Raw genomic sequence first — 20,144 nt, forward strand, 5'->3', positions numbered from 1 at the left:
CTGGTGTGGGGGATGGCAGGTGTGGGAGGCCTGTGGGTCGGGCTGAGGCTGTTTCCCGGCAGTTCCCATCATCTCTCCTACGCACACTGGGCTTGGCAGACACTCCTTCTGGAGAGAGCATACATTTGCCCGCTAGCCTGGAGCATTTTGGGTCACGAGGCGCCACACAGTCCCCCTGACAGATGTGCCCCACTCCCGGCTGCTCGGGGACCCCAGGAACTAATCCCCATAGCGTAAGACACACAGAGGGATTAGCACTGGGAAATCAGGCGCCACATCTGCCAGCCCCTGGGGAGCCTGGGTGAAGCCTGCGTCTCAGAACACAGGATGTCATTCCTGTCCCCTGGAACGTGGGGGCTCCCGGAGGCACTGGCCAACCATGGCTGGGTCTGAATTGCCCCGTCCTTCCTGAGCCTTCCAGAAGAGGGTGAGTTGGGACCAAGCACGCACGGGTCTGACAGGGTTGTTTCTGAGGCTTGAAGAAGGAGGAGGAACTGGAAGCAGAGGCAATGGCAGGGAGGGTGACCAATTGTCCCAGTTTCCCCTGGACTGAGGGGTTTGGGACTTTCAGTGCTGAAATCAGGACAGACTGGGCAGACCTGGACAGTTGGGGTTTTTTTGAATTTGTTTCCCCTTGCCTTTGAGGTGGAGCATCATGAAATGGAGACATGATCCCTACCCTAGAAAGCCTCAGTCTGATGGCGAAACAACATGGGAAGATGCCTTAGTGTCTGGGAAACAGCGAGGACTTCTGGGTGCAAATCCCCCATCCTTGTCTTCTTGCATTTCTCCAGCCCCCTCCTCTCTTTTCCAGTCTCCAGGACCTCTCTTTGCCTTCTCTCCACTGACTCAGTTTCTTGTTCACAGGGTCTCCTGGGCTATAGAGCTGACTCCTCAAGGGGCTGGAATCTTCCACACCATGGAGAGAATGAAGACCCAGGTGAGGCATAGCTCCACAAAGGCTTGCTTCAAGCATTGACCTAAATCATAAATCACCCCTCTATCACCTTCATTGTCATCACTAACGTTTCTAGAGTTTGTACCGCAGGCCAGGAACCATTTCAAGTGTTTGCTGTGTATTAACTCATCAAATTCTCAAAACAAACCAGAAACAGATCCTCTTCTTTTTCCTGTCTCAAGGGCCCTGACTGGAGTGCCCCCAACTCATCCCCAACTACCTGTTCTATGAAGCTTTCCTCCCCCTCCCACCCCGAGGCTGAGCTCATGGGTACCTCAGAGCCCCCAGAGCCCTCTGACATGATCTGTCTACATCTCTCTCCCAGAGGAATTATTATGACCCCACTAGCTACCAGTCTGTGAGCAGCTAGTTTCAAAGGGCTTTGCATGCATTTTCTCATTTACCCTCACCTAAATTCTATGAGGTGTAGGAATGATGGCCATTCCCATTATACAGACAAGGAAACTGAGACTCAAAGAGGGGAAGTCATTGGTCCACAGCTAATAAGGGCAGAGCCAGAATCAAGTCTCAGGCCCCAGAGCCCTTGTGTCTGACCTCTTCACCATCCTGCCGGCTCCATGAGGGACAGATGTTAGCCAAAGGGCATAGCACTGTGCCCAGCACACAGCCAGCTCCTGGAGATTGTATTCTGAATGAATGACTGGACAAGGAGTGCTGTCCCAGAGTGGCCAGTCGGGAGAATAAAGGTGAAGGTTTCTGGGCTGCAGACCACCAGGGGAAGGAGCTGGATGAACTGCGTTATGGGTGGGGTTTGGGAGAGCCTGGATCTCCCTGAGTAACCCCTCCACCAGCGTTTTCCAGCTGGGAAGAGAGAGGGGAGAGATGCCAGGTGACATCTGCAAGTGTCAATGTGAGCCCCTGGTGAGCACCTTCGACATTAAATACTGACCCCACCTTTGTGTCTACTGGAATAAATTCTGAGACTGGAGACAGACATGAGATGAGGCTGGGCCCCAGAGGAGGGCTGCGCATTGGGGATGCAGAGAACCCAGTCACATGTTGGGGGTGGGATGCATAGACAGGGCTAGAATCCCAGCTCCATCATCCACTGCCAATGACCTCATCGAGTCATCGAATATCTGTGAATTTCATTCTGTTCCTGAAAATGAGAGGATGATGCTGTGTCATAGGTACTTGTTAAGTGAGATCAGGCTGCTCTCGACCAGGGCACCCTCACAGGGCTTGCCCCAGTGGTCCTTTGCTCATGCTCAAAGAGGGGCACCTTCCGACTCCCCTCCCACACAAACCCACGGCAATGCCAGAGAGCCTCCCCATTCACTCCTGTGGCTGAGGTGCAGACTTGTGTCTGGTGTCACTCCTCTGACACCCAGGTGGAGACAACCTAATGCTCTCGGGATTTTTAATGGCTTCATTTAAAAAAACCTGAAGTACAGTTTATATACATTAAAATTCACTCTTTTAGGTGTACAGCTCCATGTGTTTTGACAGATACATATGGCCCTGTAACCACCATCACAATCAGGATAGAGAACAGTTTCATCACCTTCCCAAACTCCCTTCTGCCCTGTTGTAGTCTATACCATCCCTACTCCCAGGTGGCCATTGATTTGTTTTCTGTCCTTGCAGTTTTGCCTTGTCCAGAGTGTTATGAAAATGGAATTATATAGTCTGTAGCCTTTTTTTAAAAAAATGTTTTTAAAATTTATGTGTTTATCTATTTGGCCGCACTGGGTCTTAATTCCGGCACATGGGATCTTCGTTGCTGCGGGCCAGATCTTCGTAGTGGCGTGCCAGATATTCATTGCTGCATGCGGGATCTTTAGTTGAGGCATGTGGGATCTTTAGTTGTGGCATGCGGGATCTTCAGTTTCGGTATGAGAATTCCTAGTTGTGGCAAGTGGGATCTAGTTCCCTAACCTGAGCCCCCTGCATTGGGAGTGCAGAGTCTTAGCCACTGGACCACCAGGGAAGCCCCTATAGTCTGCAGCCTTTTGAGTCTGGCTTCTTTCACTTAGCATAATGTAGTTAAGATTCATCCGCATGATTGCGTATATCAATAGTTTGTTCCTTTACATTGCTGAGTAGTATTCCATTGCATGGATGTACCATAGTTTGTCTATTCATTCACCAGTTGAGGGACTTTTCCGATCTTTAGAAATTATGAATAAAGAATGGCTTTAATGTGAACCCTAAATTCTAGAGCTGGAAGATACTTTTGAAGTCAAATGAGGTTTCCAGATGTAAAAGTAAACTCTTTGTAAATAACCCAGCCCTCTCCAACAGTTAAAGAAGTGGAGGTTCAGAGAGGGGAAGGGACTTGCCCAGAGTTATAACTGACTCAGGAAGGTAGGGCTGAGATTTGAACCCAAGTCCTTCCACTTGCAGGACAACATAAAGTTCAAAACATACTTCCTGAGAACCTGCCAGAGCCAGGTGGAGTGCCGGGTGTTGCAGGCATCAAAGCCAAGGTCTTGGTGCTGGAGACACTCACCACCTTATCAGTAATCAAGAAAATGCAAACTAAAAGTAGCAATGAGAATCACAGGTGGTGGAAGTATAAATTGGAACAACTTTGGAGAGCAACTGGATAGTATCTGGTTAAGCTGAAGATGGCTATATCTTACCACCCAGATATTTCACTCCCAACTAAAATGTATAAAATGCTCACGTCTTTAAGGCAGCCTGGCCCCAGAGTCCATGCTCTGTTACACTATGAAGTATAGTCATACAGCAGCATACTCTATAGAAGTTAAAATGGATAATCCAGAACTACATGTATCAAATTGGAAAAAAAGTAAGTTGAAGGAGGATAATACAGTAGGATATCATTTATATAAGTTTTAAAATCTGAAAAACAATACTATGTGCTGCTTATGGATCCATAAACAGATAGTAAAGGAATAAAAACATGCCTGATAATGATAAACACCAAGATCAGAATGGGTGTCACATGTGGGGAGAGGGGGAGACGATTGAGATCTGCAAAGGGGACAGAGGGCTTCAACTCTACCTAGAATGTTTTATTTTCATGTGTTCATTCATTTAACGAATATTTATTAGGGACTGCTATGTTCCAGGGACTGTTCTAGTCACTGGGAATACTACAGTGAACAAAACAAAAAAAGTCCCTGTTTTCTAATGGGATGGGATGAATAGACAACAGACTAAGTAAGTAACATAGTATTTTTTATTTTTTAAAAAAGTTATTTATTTGGCCGCACCAGGTCTTTAGTTGTGGCACGCAAGATTTTTTTTTTCTTTTTTTGGTTGCAGCACGCAGGATCTTTTGTTGCAGCATGTGGGATTTTTAGTTGCGGCATGCGGGATCTAGTTCCCTGACCAGGGATCGAACCCAGGCCCCCTGCATTGGGAGCACGGAGTCTTAATCATTGAACCACCAGTGAAGTCCCTAGTACTTTTTAAATATGAGGAAAATATTGTAAAATGTTAAGATTTAATCAAAGTTGGATGGTGGGTGCTCAAGTGTTCATTATATTCTCCATATATTCTTCTCTATGCTTGAAATATTTCATAAAATTAACAGGCCGGCAGGGCTTGGTGAATGGCTGGGGGTGGGGATTGAGGGGCAAGGAGGGGCCAGGGAAGACCCTGAAATTTCTAGCTTGTGTGACTTGGTGGAAGCAGGTGCCATGAAGTGATGTTGAAAATATTAGAGAAGGAGGAGGAGGGAAGATAAGCAAGTTTTGCCCTGGATGTTGGGTTTCAGAGGTGTGGGGACTTCCAGGTGGAAATATCTGGTAGGCAGTTGAAAATGGTAGTCTCAAGTTCAGGGGAGAGAGCTGGGCAGAAGCTGTAGAATCAGTAATCATTAGCACATGGTCGGTATCCTTGTGCATGAGATCACCTGGGGAAATTACGTCTTTCAAGAAATTTGTCCATGTCATTCAAATTGTCAAATGGATTGGCATAACATTGTTCACAATACTTTCCTGTAGGATCTGTAGTGGTGGCCCTCTTCCACTTCTGATTAGGTAATTTGTCACCTAGGGATTGTGTGTGTACTGAGGAAAGAGGAGGAGGGGAGCCAGGTACACTATGTTTGTAGGACAGAGGTGAAGGAGGAGCCCTCGGAAAGGGAGATAGGGAAAGAATAGTGAATGCAAGATTTGGTTAATACCCACCTCCTCCGAAAAGTGTAATCCCCAATAGGGTAGGAAACATTTTCTTTGCTGTTTATCAGTATATCTCTAATATCTGGCTCAGTGCCTAGCACATAGTAGGCATTCAATTATAGCTAATGCATTATATAGTGTTTACCATGAGCCCACCACTGTTCTAAGTGATATATATATATATATATATATATATATATAAAATTTTATTTTTTTTGGCAGTACGTAGGCCTCTCACTCTTGAGGCCTCTCCCATTGCAGAGCAATGCGGAGCTCTGGACGTGCAGGCTCAGCGGCCATGGCTCACAGACGCAGCCGCTCCGCGGCATGTGGGATCCTCCCAGACCGGGGCACGAACCCGTGTCCCCTGCCATGGCAGGCGGACTCTCAGCCACTGCGCCACAAGGGAAGCCCTAAGTGATTTATAAATATTAACTCATTCAATCCTTGCAACTGAATACAAATAGGTACTATTATAAAAAATCATTATTGTGATATAATTCACATACCATAACATTCACCAATTTTGTGTAGAATTCTGTGGTTTCTAGCATATTCACAATGTTGTATAACCAGCACCACAATCAATTTTAGAATCTTTGCATTACCCCCCAAAAGAAAACTACCCGTTAGCAGTCACTCCCCATCCCCTATACCTCCAGCCATTGGCAACCACTAATCTACTTTCTGTCTCTGTGGATTTGCCTATTCTGGACATTTCATATAAATGGAGTCATATAACACGTGGCCTTTTGTGGCTGAGCTACCATGTTTTCAAGGTTCATCCATGTTGTACTACTTCATTCCTTCTTACGGCCAAATAATATTCCATTGGATATACCACATTTTGATTACCCATTCATCATTTGATAGACATTTGGTTTGTTTCCACTTTTTTGCTATTATGGTAATGTTGCTATGGACATTCAAGTACACATTTTTGTGTGAGCATATGTCATCTCATTCACCAGAGTCAGTAGAGATAGCCTAGTGGTTAAGGATGCCAGATTCTGGAGCCACCCTGTATGGGTTCAAGGTCCAGTTCTGCCACATAATACTGTGTGGTTTTGGGTAAATGGCTTAGCATATGTGACACTCAGCTTCCTCACTTGTAAACTGGTGGTAATAATAATACTGTCTCATGGGATATTGTGAGAGTTAAATGATTTCATATGCATAAAGTACATTAAAGTCCTTAGAATATTACCCCTCACATAGGTGCTATGTTTTTTGTCTCAAAACAACTTTGCAAGGTTATTACCTTTCCTACTTTACAAATGAAGAAACTGGGAGTTGCCAAAGGTTTTATGGGTCTTAGGCTGGTGTATCCTGGATTTGGATGTGGGTTTTGCTTTGCAAGGGTGTCTTCGGTGACTGAACATTTCAGAGGCCCGAGTTTGGGACCCAGCTCTCCAGCCGCTGATTCTCGCCCTTCGATGATTTGTACCACTCTCACCCACTCACTCAGCAAATCCTCACCACGCCCTGAGCGCAGGTCAGCCACTGAGCACAGCAGAGAGATGGTGCCGAGTTGGGCTGGCCAGGAGAGCCAGGCCTTAAACACCAGCATGCTAGCTCTCCAAGGGCAGGAACTCTGATACTGGTACACTGCTGAGCCCCCAGGGCCCGGAACAGTGCCTCTCACCTAGTAGGTGCTCAATACAGAGCTGTTGAAAGGATGAATAAATGAAACAGAGCCCTCAATCCTGGGACAAGGGTCCTGAATTTTGAATTCCTTCCCAGCTCTCTCATTCTGCAGGCCCTCTAGGAGGGCCAGAGAAGGATTAGGGGAGACCAGGGAAGAGTCCTTTCACATCACAGTTTAGGTTACAGCAGCAATGAAGGTAGTTCAAAAGAGACGTAAGACACATTAAGACATAAAGGTGGAGAGTCAGGCAAATTGCATCTGAATCCCAGCTTTGCCACTGCTGTGCCCTGTGACCTTGAGCAAGTCCCCTAACCTCTGTGAGCCTCATTTTATCACCTCGAAAATGAAAGTTCCCAAACCAACTTCATGAACAGACTATGAAGTGTGGTAAGATAATACCTGTTAAGTGAATAGTGCAGGCCCAGGCTTAAAGCTGGCACTCAACATATGATGTTTATTATTTTTTAGACAAGTCCTTTCCTTCCTGTAACTTCGGTTTGCCAACCTGGAAATGAGAAAGTTCAACAAATGACTGTGAAGGCTCTTCCAGAACTTTGGTTGAGCAGGCCAGAGGCAGAGATCAAATGCTAGCTCTGCAACTAGCTGTGTGACCCTGGGCAAGTCATTTAACTTCTCTGAGCCTCATCTGTAACATCAGGGCACTGAGGGCGCCTACCTCACAGGGTGCCATGATACGCCTCTTAAAAGGCTTTTAGCACCGTGTCTGGGACACTAACTGGAGGTGGTACTGTGTTTCCAGGATTCTAAGCTGGCTGTGAGGGAATACATGGTCCTTCCTGGGGGCCAGGTCGCCACACACACTTTCTCTTTAGATTCCTTGCCACCTCCCCACGCGGCCTCTTCCTCCTCCCTCTCCTGGACTTCAGGCCTTGGTCTCATCGTCTTATGCTCCCTGCTTCCTGCCCTCGCCCACCTCCCAAGCCACACTTGCCAGCCCCCGCACCTGTCTGAGGAAAAGGCCCCATTTCTCTGAGCTCCACCCTTTCTTGAGCTTTCCAGGCAGGTCCCTTTTCACTGCAACGGTTTTTATACTCACTTGGCAGAGAAACATGGGGGGCGTGGCGATGAGACCAGCCACAGCTGGGAGACACCAACCACACATTGGGAGCCTTACGCAGGCCCGCTGCAAGAACACACCGTTGGTGGAGGCTTGGGAAAGCGGGTGTGTGGCGAGGCATGGGGCGAAGCGAGTCTCCTGGGAAGCCTTGTCCTGTGTTCTCAGGACCCACACATTCCCTCCACAACATGTACCGAGCAACCAGGATAAACCAGAGGCCGTGGAGGACAGAGAGTGAGGAAGTGGCCCCTCCCTTGGAGAACTCACACTCCGTGAGGTGGATCAGCTAACAGTTGTAGAACAACTGTATTATAGAGAAAGCTGGATGTGCACCACAACGGAGGCTTGTGCCTAGTGCCCTGCTGGGGACTTGGGTGAGGAGAGTTGGGGAAGGCTTCATGGAGGAGGTGGCATTTCAGCGGGTCTTAGATGTTTCACTAAGTACATAGGAGAGAGAGGGCACACCCAGCAGAGGGAACAGGCTATGCAAAGGCACAGAGGTGCAGAGGTACATATGGGGCAGAGCTGTTGAAGGGGCAATCCTGGGAAGGCCCTTGGTTTTACAGGTGTGAAACTTACCCCAAGCTGTGGGCTCTCCTGATGTCTGGGTGAACCTAAGGCATAGGAGGGGCCAGGGCAGGGGTCCCTCTCTCCTCCCTCTTGCTGACCCCCTTGGGGGCGTGCCTTGTCCTTCCCCTTGCAGGCTGGCCGGCAGCTCAGCCTGCTGAAAGGGAAACAGAAGTGGCTCTTCCCAGTTTCCTGCAGCTTCTTCTTTGTGCTCTCTGTGCTCATGACTGGCTGCTTCCTGTGGCAGTATTACCTCCCCAAGCTGAAGACCGGTGAGTGCAGGAACACCCTTGAGTTTCCCCCCACCTCCGGAGGTCCCCATGGGCTTTGAGCCGCCACTCCTGATCTGAGGCAGGAGGGAGGACCATTCTGACTCCAGCTCTCACTAACTGTGCATCTTCGGGCCAGTTATGTGATCCCTCTGCGCCTCGATGACCTTCTGTAGTAACTGAGGATCTAATATCACTGGGGGTCCCTTAAGCCATCAACTCCAAGGGTAAAACTCAGGGTCCCCCCCAAAAGTGCAGTGTTTCCCTTGCTCTTCCTTGGGCCCCCAAGGTGGGACCTCCAGGCCCTACCTCCCTTTAAAGGCACTGCCCCAGCTACATATAAGACCCCGGGAGGAACATGTCCACGTGTCCATGGACAGCAGCTGCCATTTCTTGGTCTCTCCATCCTGGGCTGGTCAAGGCTCAGCAAATGAACCACCACTGCTGGCAACGCCAGGCTCATGCCCTAGGGCCAGCCCTCCCAGCTGGCACAGCCTCACCACAAGATACCAGCCATGGGCAGCCAGGGGCAAAGGGCAGAGCATGCCCAGGAGGAGACAGCACAGTCCTACACTCACTACCTGCTGCCTGGCCTTTGAGACACCAATCAGGCCACAGGCGCCTGTTGGTAGCCCTTCTCTCTTCGCATGACGAGCTTCCTCCCTCCATGTGGTCAGCAGACTTAGACAAGTTCCGGCTCTGTGGGGCAGGCTCAGCCACATCTCTACCGTCCCCCTTTCTCCAGTTCTGATTATATATTTGGGTGGAGAAGTGGACTCAGGGCCCCACTTAGGCTTCAGGCTTAAACCACCAGGAACAACTCATTTCATCCCCAGAGCTGTGTATCCGGGCATTAGGGTTTGAGTCCCATCCTACTTTTTTCCAGGTGTGTGGCTTTCTTGGAAACGCAGGGGGAAGGTGTGGACCTTGGCAGGGCAGGATTCAGGCTGTGAGACCATCACAATGGCCTCCAGACCTCCCTGCATCCTCTAAGGACAGTGTGGGGTGGTAAGGGTGTGAGAACCCCACAAAAGTACAAGAACCACTCTTCTCTAAACCTTCCACTGCCTCCTGAGATCACCCAGAAGTGAGAGAAGACCCAGTGGGCAATGGCCCCTAGACTACTAACCTGATCTCTGTCCTCCACTCACCATGTGATGTTCCCTCCAGGTTCCTTGGGACCAGAGGTGACTTCTGCCCCCGTGAGGATGTGTCCCCGGCACCCTGAGCCTGTGCCCCTGGCCCACCCCCTCCCCGTGTTGAAGGAGGCCCTGAAAAAGGTCAGTGATGAGCCAGGAGAGAACTGGCTGTGTGGGCTAGGCCCAGTTGATGAAGGGGAGGGCATATCCTCTGAGCTGGTAGTGGCATTCATTCAACATATAATTCTTTTTTAAAAAAATTAATTAATTTATTTGGCTGCACTGGGTCTTAGTTGTGGCACACGGGATCTTCTCTGTGGCATGCATGTGGGATCTTTAGTTGCAGCATGTGGGATCTAGTTCCCTGACCAGTGATCGAACCCAGGCCCCCTGCATTGGGAGTGCAGAGTCTTAGCCACTGGACCACCAGGCATGCCCCCCAACATATAATTCTTGAGCACTTACTCTGCGCTACACACCAGGGATATGGCAGAAGAAGATACTGTCCTGCTCTCAAGAAGCTACTAGTCTTGGAACAGTCAAGATAGTAAATATTTATAACACAGGGGTAAGAGTGAGGATAGAGAAAGTTTAGGGTACATGGTGACACAAAGGAACTGGACTTGGGGTCAGGGAAGGCTTCTGGAGGAAGTGGTGTCTAAACTGAGAGGTGAACAAGGAGTAGATACTCAGAGTATATGTGTGTGTATAATGAGGGAGCTTGGGGGTGTGAAAGGTGTGCTTTAGATAGAGGGAACAGCATGTGCAAAGGCCCAGAGGCAGCAGAGTCAGTATGAGGCATATACAGAGAGGATATTCAGTCTGGTGGGGCCATTAGGTGGGGGTGGAGAAAGATGAGATAGGAGAGGATCACAGAGGCCATTGAAAGATGATTAAAGACCCCACAACACAACTTTTACCATTGCAGAATGGCTTAGCACTAGGGGGGGCTGTCAGCCAGTTCTTGTCTGTGCCATTCTGCCATTCAGACCCTACCCACTTGGGTCACTCACCTTAGGAGACACACAGATCAGAAGTGTATGTGCAGCAGCCTGGTGGTGGTGGTGGGAGATGGTTTGAAACTTCATCCGAGGAACAGTTGAAGGGAAGGAGGGTGATGTGTCCACATAAGAGCAGGCGTGGGCCAGTGCAGAGAGACACAATCACTGCCTGCAAATACACAAAAAGCTTTTGTGAAGGAGAGAGAGCAGAAGCATGCTATTTGGCTCCCAGGGGTCAGAGTAATTAAAAAAAAATAAAGCAACAATAATAACCATAGCAGCCTTCTAGTGAGCACCTGGTACATGCCACGCACTGTGCTTATCTTCTCTATGTTACCACCTCGTGAATCCCTAGCTAAAGAGGAGGAAACTGAGGCTCAGAGGGGCAAAGTTAGTGCAGGGGTGGAAACTACAGGTAGACTGAGCTCAATTCAGGGAATGTAAAATCTCTTGGCAAGGAGGTGCTGGAGTTAGCATAGGGTTCTAATCCTGATTCCACTAGCCATTAACCACCAGGGCAAGTCACTTTATATCTCAAATTTTCTCACCTGTAAAAGGGGGAGAAATCAGCAATGACTTATGAGGATTAAGTGAGACAATGTATGAAAATCATTTTATACTGTGTCTGGCATGTTGTAAATGTCCAGTAAATGTTAGCTGTTAATCACCATCATTATACTACATAACTGAAAATAATGAGGTATTTTCAATAAATGTTCAAAGACAGCGTTAGGGGCCCTCTATAAATACTGAATCCTCCAACACTAGGGGGTCAGACTCAGCCTGTTGGAGGTTTTTTAGGGCATCAGACACAGGTCTGATTAGATCAGGGGTTTTAACGCCTCCCTCCTCTTACGTATTTCCAAGGAAATGTTTCTTTGAACAAAGGTCTTATGAGGAAAACTTACATACGAAACAGTTTCCAGGGGATCTGCTCTGATTGCCGCTGGGTGGGGTCCCCACCCCGTGGGACACGGTCTGAGAACCCGAGGTCTGGAGGCTCACTGGGCTCCCTTCCAGCCACTAGGGGGAGAGAATGGAGGGGAGTCAGGCAGGGGGTGCTGTGTACAAGGTGCGGTATGTGAATGGTACGGTGTACAGAACCACATGGGGCCTGTGGGTGGGGAGAGGGGCCTGTCTCTGCACCTGTACTCTGAGGCATCTGCTCTTCTCTTCCAAGGTGGACAGGATCCTGCGGCAGGCACTGTCTGCCCCAGGCCTGGCTGCTATGTCTGCAGTTGTCATCCACAACGACACTGTGCTCTGGACCGGGAACTTCGGGAGGAAGAATGGTTCAGACCCGGCTTCTGGGCCCCCCAATGAGTACACCATGTACCGGTCAGCTGGGGGACCACCAGGGTCTTGTGGAGGGGGCGAAGAGTGGTAGGACAAGGGGGATTTAGGAGGTAGGGGGACTCAAGAGAATCATGATTGGGGGTCTTAGCTGCCAGGGCCCTTTATTAAGTCTTGGTAATTTTATAGATGAGGAGACTGAGGTCCAGAGAGGACCAGTGAGTGCCTAACATCACACCACAGTGGTAACAAGTCAGAAAGGAATCCCTTCTGGAGAGCCCTTATCCTAATGCCTCCCAAACTAGAAAAGGCTCCCTTATGTCCCACCCCACACCCCTTCCACGTGACACTAAAGAACCGTAACCAGTTCCTGGGCCCTCGACCTGGGTCTCTGCCAGTTGGCAGCGGTGGCCCAGATGGAAGCAACTTGGGACAATCTGCTGCACACCCAGAGTCTCCCCTCCTGGGTGCTGCCTGTAGGATCCTCAAAGCTCACAGTGCCAAGTGAACACATTTGCTCCCTGAGATACTGTGAGGATTGCAGGGCTTCCATTCACACTGCACCTGCTATGAGCCAGGCACAGGGCAACAATTATATCTGTTATCACTTATTGAGCACTTACTACCTTCCCGGTGTGTTGCCAAGCACTTTGCAAGCACAATCTTATTCGATCCTTTCTACAACCCATAAAACAGACAATGAAACTGAATCTCAGAAAGGTCTAGCACTTGCCCAAGGCAACTCAGCTGGTGAGAGGCAGAGATAGGATCCCAACCCAGGTCTGTCCCAGGGAGCGAAGTGCCTGGTGAAGGGCCTGGCATGGGGGAGGTGCTCGAGAGTGTCCATCTGGTCCAGCCCCACTGCCCCTGGTAAGTTCTCAAGCATCCCAAAGGCATTCTACAGAGGTTGGTGGATTTCTGTCTGAGATGCTGAATAAGGGTGGACTCAGTGCTTTCCTAATTATGCTAGAAAGTTGGAGGCTGGGGGTGCAGGGTGGAGGTGGGTCGTGAAGCCAACAGGATGCCCTCTGCACCCTTGTGCCCCCCACACTGTCCAGGATCTCCAGCATCTCCAAGATCTTTCCTGTGCTGATGCTCTATCGTCTGTGGGAGGAGGGCATCGTGGCCTCTCTAGATGACCCTCTGGAGCGGTACGCCAGCACCTTCACCATTAACAACCCACTGGGCATGGCATCAGCGCCTGAACAAAAGAGCCTGATGGATGGTCTGCAGGAGGTGGGCCCAGCCCCAAGGCCTTCACCTGTCACCCTCCGAAGGATGGCCAGCCAGCTCTCAGGTGAGTGGCTCTGAACTTAACGTAGCTCAGCCCAAACCATTTCAGGTAGGGGAACCAAGGAGCAGGTTCTCATCCAGCCAGGCTGGGCCCACTCTCTGCTCTGCTTCCTGAACTGGCCATAGCTCCCTCTCATCCTTCCTGGGTGGCGGACCAGGGGTAGAAAGATCGGGTGAGTTAAAAGCTGATTTGGGGCTTCCCTGGTGGCGCAGTGGTTGAGAGTCCGCCTGCCAATGCAGGGGACGTGGGTTCGGGCCCCGGTCCGGGAGGATCCCACATGCCACGGAGTGGCTGGGCCCGTGAGCCATGGCCGCTGAGCCTGCGCGTCCGGAGCCTGTGCTCCGCAACGGGAGAGGCCACGGCAGTGAGAGGCCCGCGTACCGCAAAAAAAAAAAAAAAAAAAAAAAAAAAAAAAAAAAAAAAGCTGAGGTAAAACCTGGGAATTTAGGTCAAGTGGACAAATGAGGATCTGTTGGAAGGTCAAAAGCAAGCTGACAGGTCAAGATCTGCTTATTAGATCAAGAACAAGTCAACAAGTGAATATTTGTTGACAATTCTACAAATTATATATTTTATATATAATTTGAATATATTCTACAATTATACGTTAATTTCCCTTAGTATATAAACCATTACAAAGACCAAGAACCCAACAGAAAAATGGGTAAAGGATAGGAACAGAACAGACAGTTCACAGAAGAGGAATATAAATGGCTCTTAAGAATATTACAAAATATTAAAAGATGCTCGACCTCATTCATAACAAAATAAATGCAAATTAAATCTCCTGACAGACATTTTCCTCTTATCAGATTGGTAAAGGCCATAATGGTGGGTGTACTGAGTTGGTGAAGTTATGGTGAAATAGACCCTCTTATACATCAGTGGTGGAAATTTAAATTGGTGCAACTTGGGACTTCCCTGGCGGTCCAGTGGCTAAGACGCTGTGCTTCCACTGCAGGGGGCACAGGTTTGATCCCTGGTAGGGGAACTAGGATCCCACGTGCTGCGCTGCACGGCCAAAATAAAGAAAAAAAAATTGGTGCAACCTGTGTGGAGGGCAATTGGTAATACCTGTCACAAAAATGTATATATCCTTCGACTCAGAAATACACTTTTAGGAAATTCTCTTACAGATGTATTCACACATGTGCGGTATGAGGTATGTACACAGTTATTCACTACAGCACTGTTTGTGATAGTGAAAAAAAAAGATTGAAACAACCTAAATATAAATAGGGGAGTAACTAAATAAACTATGACAGAGTTATACAATCAGATACTACTGTAGCCCTTAAAAAATGGGTAATAACGTTCCTTGTGTACTGAGATGCACATACAATCTTAAGTGGGTAAAAAAGCTCGTAACAGCATATATTGTAGCTACCGTATGAATAAATAATATATACACATATAATGTATATATGTATATGAATGTATATGTATAATCCATTTGTAATGTATCTGTTATATAACATATATATTTATATACACATATATTACGTGTGTGTGTATATATACAGGTATATATATAAAAATGTGTACCACATATTTTTGGAAGGGAAAGGGATTGAATCACTGGGCTGCCTCCAGGGAGGGGAACTTGGTGGCTGTGGAGAAGAGTGCGAGGAAAATTTTTCATCGTATACCCTTTGGTGTCTTTGGACTTTTGAATCATGTAAATGAATTACTTATTAAAAACAAATTATATAATAATAATGATGATAATAAAAGATGTGCTAACAAGCCAAGATGAAATCTACATGGTGGAAGGGCAAGGGCAGGCTGGGATACTGGAAGACAAAGCCAGTGAACAGGAATTGGGCAGGAACGGGTGGGAGGGGGGCTGTGCTGCATGGTGACTGACCCAGCCAAGGAGGAGAAGGCAGGCACCAGCTGCACCACCCCAAAATGCCTTCTATTGTTCATATTTGCAGTCAGCAACCCATCAACTCTAGATGGTAGGAATCCACCATAAGTGCCTACTATTTCATCATTTTTACAAAGTGTGTTCAGGCCTGAGGTCTCAGTCTGTGGACATGGCTGGTTAGCACTCCCATTAGCAGATGGTGAACCTGAGGCTCTGCCAGATAGTGGAACATCCTGAAGTCGTCCAGGCAGGACAGGATCAGAGCCTTGGGGGAGGATTGCCTAGTGGCTAAGGGCATGAGCACTGAAATTAATTCCAGCTGTGTGATCTTGGGTAAGTCACGTAACCTCTCTGAGCCTTGTTTTACTCCTCTGTAAAAGGACTGGTTCATGCTATTTTGCTGTATTAAATGTGCTAATGAATGTCAAGCACTTAGCAGAGTACCTGGCACACAGCAGGTACTTGTCAACGTAGCTCTGGTTATTACAGCCAAGGGTAGACCTAGGTTTATGGAGGCCTGATGTAGATATAATTTGGGGGTCCTCTTTAAAAATACAATACTATAAATTCAAACTTGGATACAGGCCTTGGAAGGGGTCATACAGGTGAGAGGCCCTGAGGATTTTGCTCCATGAGCCTCCTATTAAATACACTCCTGTTTATAACCTGACCCCAGGGCTCCCTCTAAGGGTACACTGTGGATTCTTCTTCATCTGTACCCAGGGGACCCAGCACAGGGGTCTTGTGTTTGTGGTCAGTTTAAAAACACCCTACACGGGCTTCCCTGGTGGCACAGTGGTTAAGAATCTGCTTGCCAGTGCAGGGGACACAGGTTCGAGCCCTGGTCCGGGAAGATCCCACATGCTGCAGAGCAACTAAGCCCACAAGTCACAACTACTGAGCCCATGAGTCACAACTATTGAGCCCACGTGCCACAACTACTGAGCCTGTGCGCCGAGAGCCCATGCTCTGCAACAAGAGGAAGCTACCGCCATGAGAAGCCCACAACTGCAACGAAGAGTAGCCCCCGCTCGCCGCAACTAGAGAAAGCCTGCATGCAGCAACGAAGATCCAATGCAGCCAAAAATAAATAAAAATAAATTAATTAAGAAAAATGCAACCCCCCCAAACAAACAAAAAAGCCCACCCTACGTGTCCCAAAGCCCACCAATTGAGCATACAGCTGCCTGAATGACTCTGTTATACGTTCCCAGTATTTTTTTTAAAAAATAAATTTATTTATTTATTTTTGGCTGCGTTGGGTCTTCGTGTCTGTGCGAGGGCTTTCTCTGGTTGCGGAGAGCGGGGGCCACTCTTCTTCGTGGTGCGTGGGCCTCTCACTGTCGCGGCCTCTCTTGTTGCGGAGCACAGGCTCCAGACACGCAGGCTCAGTAGTTGTGGCTCACGGGCTTAGTCACTCTGCGGCATGTGGGATCTTCCCGGACCAGGGCTCGAACCCATGTCCCCTGCATTGGCAGGCAGACTCTCAACCACTGCACCACCAGGGAAACCCCCCAGTATCTTTTATGATTGACCTTCACCCTAATCTAGAGCTTTCTCCCATTCTTGGAGCTTTTCATCCATTCTTAGTTAAGTTTTGTAACACCTCACAGGGAAACCACTGCAGGTGCTTCAGCCCACTTCAAGGTGAGCAAGTAGAGGCTCAGAGAGGTAAAGCATATGGTTTGGGCCACACAGCAAGACGTGTTAGAGTCAGAATTTAAACCCAGGACTTGGGACTCCATCCCCCAGCTGCTCAGGCCAAGAGCCTGGAGTTAGTTATCCCTGATTTCTCTCACTCCCACACCCTCCAAATCCCCTCCAGTAGCAAATTCTGTTGGCTCCATTATCAAAATATGTCCAGAATCCAACCACTCCTCACTCATCCAATCCACCAGCATTTAGACATGGATTTTTGCAAGTCTCCTTACAGGCTTCCCAGTGTCTGCCATTGCCCCCCAAAGTCTGTTTTCACATAGCGGCCAGAGCAACCCTGATATATGTCAGATCACATCGCTCCTCTGCTCAAAGCCCTACAGTGGCCCCATCCCAATCAGAGAAAAGGTCAAGTCCTTGCAGTAGCCTATAGCACCCTACAGGATCTGGTGCCTGCACCCCAATATCTCTCACCTCCAAAGTCTCCCCTTTTCTCAGTCCTTGCCAGCCACACTGGCTCTTTCCTGCTGATCCTCAAACATGCCAACAGATTCCTGCCTCAGGGCCTTTGCACCTGCTCTTTCCTCTGCTTGAGACATTCTTTCCTCACAGAGCTATGTGGCTCTCTCCCTCACCTCCTCGAGTTCTCACCTGCTCAAGGGTCACCTACCCTGTGAGGCCTTCCTCTGACCACTCTGTAAAAAATAACAATCCCTCTTTTCATACATGGAATTATTTCCCTCCACAGCATGCATATTTATTTGCTTCTTGTCTGTCTCCTCTGCTAGAATGCAGACTCCACACGGGCAGGGACTTTGTTTTGTTCACTACTGAATTCCAGTACCCAGAACAGTCTTTGGCACGAAAGAGATGCTTGAACACTATTGTTGAGTGAATGGGTGGGAAGAATCCTAATCCTGTGATCCTGTCAATACTAGTCACATCCAATAAACAGAAAATTCCAAGTGGCCGGAGCAGCCAGTTCCACAAAACCTATTTGGGCAGTGACCTCAAGAATTTTATGGAATCAAATATCTATGGTTGATGATAACAATTATTTTTTGAGCAATTACTATGACCAGAAACCATGCTAAGCATTTGATTTCACCAAGTCCTCACACCAGCCATATGACATAGCAATTATTTCCCTCATGTTACAGATGAGGGGACTCTGGCTCAGAGAGGTTAAATGGCTTGCCCAATGAAACACAGGCAGGATTAGAGTCTATGCCAGAGCTTTTCTTTTAAAGGTGATTTTGTTATCTCTCAACTCATGGAAGGTGGGGGAGGGGGTACAGCCAGGGGCCCATCATCCCACCATCAGCTGACCCAGCAGGTCTGACCACTGCTCTTCCCTAGGGCTGCCCCGAAGGCTCCGTTCCACTTCGCTGCTGTGGAGGGGCAGCACCCAGGAGGCCCTGAACCTGCTCAAGGATGATGTGCTGGTGGCAGACCCAGGAACCAGGTAAGGAGTGAGCCCTGATGCCCTACCAATGTTAGGAACCTCACAAGGTGACATACCCCTCCTGGGAGAGAACCTATGTCACCTCATCCTAGGTGGTCAGAGCCAGGAAAGACCTCGCAGATCACTGATGACAACCCCTGTTCCACAGCTGGGGGGACTGAGGACCATAGAGGGATGGCAGAGCAAGGCAGCAGGGAGCTGGGCCCAGATCCAGTCCTGTTGGAATCTCATGTTTTTCCCATTAATCAACTCAACATTTATTGAACACTTACTCTGTGCTTGGAATATGTTAAACTGAGATATAGCAGCAAACGAATCCAACCAGGTCCCTCCTCATGGAGTTTGCATTCTTCTGAGTGAACAGTGAACATTCTTATCAGTGAACAGAAAAACAAGATAAATACAGATTTTGCCAAGTGCTGGAAATAAATGGGATGCTGATGAGATAGGGAGTGGATAGCTGGTGTAGCCAGCCACTGAACAGAGAAGCCATCAGAAACTCTGATGGCTTTGCAGACAGTCTGAGCAGGTGGGAAGGGTTTATTTAGGGCCTGGAGATGTCCATCCAAGGCTGCATCCTAGCTTCCACCCCTCCTCTTCCAGATGCCATTACAGCACGCTGGCCTTCTCGCTTCTGGCCCATGTCCTAGCAGCCCACACCGCCCAGGGTGACTACCAGCACTGGATCTTGGAGAACGTGCTGGAACCGCTGGGGATGGAAGACACAGGCTTCGATCTGACACCTCCTGTGCGTGCCCGCTTGGCAGCTGGCTTTTATGGCAGCGGGCGGCCGGCGCCGCTGTACGATCTCGGCTGGTACCGCCCGTCGGGCCAGATGTACTCCACCACCTCTGACCTGGCCAAGCTGGCCATGGTGCTCCTGGGCAGCAGGCCCCAGCGGCTTCTGCGGCCAGATGCAGCTAAGACACTACTGGCGCCGCTGCTGGCCTGCCCGGGCGCCTACTTCGCCAACGAGACTGGCACACCGTGGGAGTTCCATGAGCAGCGGGGCTACCGCGTGGTGCGCAAGGACGGTGACCTGGACGGCTACGCCGCCACCTTCTCCCTGGTGCCGCCGCTGCGCCTGAGCCTCGTGCTGCTCCTGGCCGGGCCGAGGCCACCAGGGCCTGACCTCGTGGCTCAGGTCTACGACGTGCTTCTGCCGGCTATGGAGAGCGCCCTTCGTGAGGCCGCGCTCAGCCCGGCTCCGCCGCCCAGTGCACGACCCTTCACTGGCTACTTCACTTTTGCCAATTTGACTTTCTACGAAGTGCGCGCCGGGCCGACGGGCGAGCTGCGCCTGCGCCAGTTCGGGCCCCGCGTGGAGGCGCTGGTGCCCCCGGCGTTCCGTACGTTGGCGCTGCGCCACCTTCGCGGCCGCGTCTTCCAGCTGTATGTGGCCCGCGAGTTTCCGTGCGCACTGCCGCTGGGTGACTCCTGGCTGTCCCTCGAGGCCCAGCACGGGCAGCTCGTCAACTTCTATCCCTTGGACCACCACGGGCTTTCCCCCGGCTTCGACGTGCCGGGCCTCAACACGTACCGGGTGATGCGGCTGTCTCACAAACCAGTATTCAAGACCCAGTGACCCCTGTTCAGAGCCTCCCGTTCTCTCGCCTGGCAGCTTTCCATCCTAGTTCTGCAAGGTAAGGCTGCAGGAATGTCTATTAAAGAACTAAGGAGTTGGCAAAGTGGGATAGGGCCATGCTACTCAAAGCGTGGTCTGTGAACTACAGCCGGTGGCGAACTGTTCGTTATCCATGGGAGAGGAAGAGTTTACAGAAATTTAGTGAG

At 49.4% G+C, this 20,144-nt stretch overlaps 1 protein-coding gene across 1 annotated transcript; it reads left to right on the forward strand.

The window, feature by feature from the left end:
* Window positions 1-919: 919 nt before the first annotated feature.
* Window positions 920-19,938, forward strand: LACTBL1 (lactamase beta like 1; the record flags this gene model as incomplete). The annotated part of the gene is made up of 7 exons (XM_082859929.1): window positions 920-940; window positions 8,503-8,638; window positions 9,806-9,915; window positions 11,956-12,113; window positions 13,127-13,365; window positions 18,248-18,353; window positions 18,957-19,938. 7 exons carry the CDS (start codon window positions 920-922, stop codon window positions 19,936-19,938), a joined length of 1,752 nt encoding a protein of 583 aa, XP_082716055.1.
* Between the last annotated feature and the right edge of the window lie 206 nt (window positions 19,939-20,144).

Source organism: Leucopleurus acutus (assembly GCF_964270905.1).
Source record: "Leucopleurus acutus genome assembly, chromosome: 2".
In the NCBI taxonomy this organism is placed as follows: Eukaryota; Metazoa; Chordata; class Mammalia; order Artiodactyla; family Delphinidae; genus Leucopleurus; species Leucopleurus acutus.